At 29.0% G+C, this 4,004-nt stretch overlaps 1 protein-coding gene across 1 annotated transcript in view; it reads left to right on the top strand.

The window, feature by feature from the left end:
- Positions 1-4,004, top strand: part of LOC106471315 (pre-mRNA-splicing regulator WTAP-like) — a 71,874-nt gene that overhangs the window by 10,892 nt on the left and 56,978 nt on the right. Inside the window, exon 2 of the mRNA XM_013931909.2 lies at positions 2,841-2,905. Within this exon, the coding sequence (XP_013787363.2) occupies positions 2,841-2,905 (65 nt within the window). The remainder of the gene's footprint in view (positions 1-2,840; positions 2,906-4,004) is intronic.

Below are 4,004 nucleotides of genomic sequence, written 5' to 3'. Positions count from 1 at the left end.
GGAGGATTGTCAATTTCATTGTTAGTACAAGCTTTGTTCATGTGGGAAAGATAACGACTAGTTTGGATGAGTTTATAATGGCTCTTGTTGCATAGTTAGAAAGCCAGAAAAATTGTGAGAGTTAGGGAAAATTGTCTACTTTTTGCATGTTATTAGTCTATGTTCTTTGGTGCATTATTTAATTAAAAATTGTTTAGTGCATTACTACCATTAATATAAAAAAAGATTCAAGTAGGTACTTTATTTCATCTTTATTTATTATTATAAAAGTAACTAAAATGTAAAAATAAGGATTTCTTTAGGTTAGTTAAATTTAGATTAGGTAAAATAAATAAAAAGGATATAATAGAAATATTTCATGAGGCATGGATGCGAGCAGCTCGTGAGTAACATAAAGCGATAGCGTAACATGACATCCACATTCCCTGAGTGATTTACAACATATAATGGCACGAATAGTAGTTAGACATGGTTCAAAGGGCAATAAAACAATAAAATTAAACTATAAATACATTTATACTGTTACAATTTGAAGTAATTCTGGAAGGAAAAAAGGGTAATTTTTTTTTTTCTTTTGTGGTTACAAGGTCAGTCAAATTGACCAATGTTGTATAAGTTAATGTACAGAAAATAACAGATAAAATATAAAGTTTTAATGAAAACATTAATTTGAAATGTATTTAGGAGGTTTTAGAGAATATACAAATGAAATTTGAGATCTTAGAGATGAAGAAAAGTATTTTTAATCTTAACATGAAAATCACTTTGCACACAGGCTGTTCAGAACAAATACTCTATATATGCACAGACAAATCTTTAGTAAAAATACTTCATTAAAAAAAATACAAAATAATAAGTCTTCCAAATGTTGTGAAGATGTGCACTGTATTAAAAGTTATAGTAAAAATGGTCCTGTGGACTGACCCCATGTAGAGAGAGTTAACACAGTTTGACCACCAATTTTGACTTAATTCCTTTAAGTTGCACACTCAATCCTTTTTTGTCAATACACAGCAAGTAAGAAAGTGATGCTTGATAGTAACCACCACTAGCTGCATGCACTTAGTATAGCCACATCAAACATCATTATTTATGCTAGTTGCTTAAGCTAATATCATGTGATACCAAACACTATAATTAGGAAAATTTCATAAAATATAGCAAATATGTGCTTAAAAGTTGACTGAATAATAACTGTCCAACTTTATGATTCTTTTGAAAACTTGAGCTAGAAACTGACGATCTAGTTTGCTTGGCCTTACCAATACTTATGTATCTGTATGTGCTCTCACCCTATAGTTTTTTGCTGCTATAAATCAGCCATCTTTAATCCATTTTTACTTTTTTTTAGTAAAAATTTTAGACTGATAGCTCACATGAATTTTTGCATAGTTGCATGCAAATATTTTGGTCAAAATTGAGCTGTTTTTGTTGAATAACTCTGCACATGTTGTTTATATTTAGACCAAATTAGACAACTAATTGTAGGTTGTAAAGGTCTATCAATGTACCAAATTGGAAAAAAATCCATGGAAGTTAAGTATCTTTTTCTATCAAATAGTTTCCTTACTTTTGGTGCGAAGGAAAGAATTCAATAAAAAAATTTTTCTTAATTGGATTGCCTTGAAATTTGGTATGTGAAGTAAGGGTCCAGTAGAGCACATTCACGGAAAATATGTGGTAGTTTGGATAATCAGAGTCTGAGCTACAGAAAGTGGAAAATTGCTAAACTATCACTCCTGTTAGTAACATGCAGTGTGTCTTGCAGGTTTTGGCCATATGACACACTACCGTGTGTTTTGATAGAAGAATGTACGTAAGGATACAAGTATGAAAATGTATACATTACATAACATATACTATTCTAAATCTCATGATTCTAATAGTTCACATATTGATTTACATATATTTTTTACTTATCATTATTGGTTCAGTTTGTTTAAACATTTTTGTTCAAGAATGTTTGATATTATTTTTAATATGATATGAACCTTTTGTACTGAGAATGGTGTTTCAGTTTAGTTTCAACTGAATTAATGTACTTGTGGATTACTGATAGCTCCTGTTGAAGTTGTAATAGCAAAATATTGAGCTAATAAAGGTACATTCTGGAGATATAGGTTGTGGTTGTTTATTTTATCATCCTGATATCTGGTAATTAACTCCAGTTTACATTCAACAAAGTTAAGAATTCCAGATAGTATTAATTTGAATGCACTGACATTTAATAAAGTTTGAGCCAGAAACAAGATTATTTAAAATGCTGCCAGAGGATTTTGTTGTTGTTGAATCTTTAATTTGTATAGCTTGCTTATTTTGAGGATGATTATATAACCATTTTGTTGTAAAGTTTCTCAACACATTCTTTCCTGGGGATTCTTAATGATGATTATGTAACCATTTTGTAGTAAACATAATCCTTTCTTCATTTGTTGTTGTTGTTTTTTGTTTTTTTTGTAGAAGGAATTTGATAGTCATAAGACACAATTCCTTATTTTTATATATTAACCTAGTGTTTTGTTAAAAAACATTCACTTGCTAAGCTCTTTGAAGTATGGCATAAGTAATTTTCTAATTAGACTATTCTTTCTGCATGGACTTTGGAATTCAGCTTCATTTTATTTGTAAGATGTGGAAAAGTAGCCTGGTTTTTCAGACCTTGTATCCTTCTGTTGTTCTGTTCACTTAAGTGTTGTTGAAGTTTCACAGTTTGTAACACACATCTTCTAGTATGTGACCTGATGTTTAACTAAATTCACCCACACCATTCGAGATTTCATTACGATGTAGTACTGTTTTTGTATTACTTAACTAATCTCTTTGATGTTTATGATTTTTAGATGGATGAAACAAGACAAGTACATAGACAGTTTGGAAGCAAAGTTTTCTGACAATAATGAAAGTTGTAAGTTTATTTTATTTATATAATACTTATCTATACCAATTTACCAGAATGTGATAAGTATTTCAAAGGTAATTATTGATATGGTACATTTGCTATTATATTAGACTTATATTAAAGTTTTTCTTCATTACCCATTCAAGCCATCTCCAGCCATTATTAATCATTGATATGTTGTAGAAACATGACATTTATAATAGACATGTAAGATATTTCTAAATTCCCAAAGACAACTAAAAACTGAAACTGTGTTCATCTTGTAAGGTTTATTGTTTACTGCTAACATCCTCTAATATCAAAGGATTATCAGTCAATATTTTTCAGTAGGCTATGTTCATATTATCAAGTTTATCATTTACTGTTAACATATTTCATCAGTGTAAGCAATTTTAGTGTTACTGGAACAAGGTGTTACTATTAAAACTCATTTCATGCTGTTACTATATCTACAAGGGATACTTATGCCATGTTAAATATTACTACAGTAAGTCTTTTTAGTATTTCAGCTACTTTATTGATGAAAAGGTTTCTTTACTGTTTGATTATAAATTTTTAATTGAAGATGTAATGTTATAGTAAGTTTTTAAATAATTATTGCAAATGCATTTTATTCTGCAATTAGGAGAGGGTTGAGGTATAACTGTCAGCCACAAAATAATAAGCCTTTCAGTTTTTTTTTAATTTATTTGGCTAACTATTATTAGTAATTTTTTCTGATCCCAAACAATCAAATTCTGACTAGAAGTATGTAATGTCATGAATGAACACTCAGTAAAACTTAAACCTATAATGATTAAAATGTGTGACTCATCATTTTGATACCCCCTGATATTAACAGTATTTTTATTATTGATTACTGTAGCAATAGCTTGTGAGGTTTGAAAATTTAAAAAATTTACGCAGTGTTGGTCATGTTACTAGAAAAGGTAAGGATATTACTTTAGCCGTTACCTGCTAAAAATAATAATATCGTTACCCAAAACGTTACTTATTTAAAAATGTAATGTCCAATTACTCGTTATTTTTAAAATAGATATTTGTATTCTATATAAAAAACATGCACTACTTACATCGTGTATTCTATACATGTATGTGTATATAT

The sequence above is a fragment of the Limulus polyphemus genome, unplaced genomic scaffold, assembly GCF_000517525.1.
Source record: "Limulus polyphemus unplaced genomic scaffold, Limulus_polyphemus-2.1.2 Scaffold4536, whole genome shotgun sequence".
NCBI classification, from domain to species: domain Eukaryota; kingdom Metazoa; phylum Arthropoda; class Merostomata; order Xiphosura; family Limulidae; genus Limulus; species Limulus polyphemus.
This window is presented reverse-complemented; position numbering and strand designations above follow the sequence as displayed.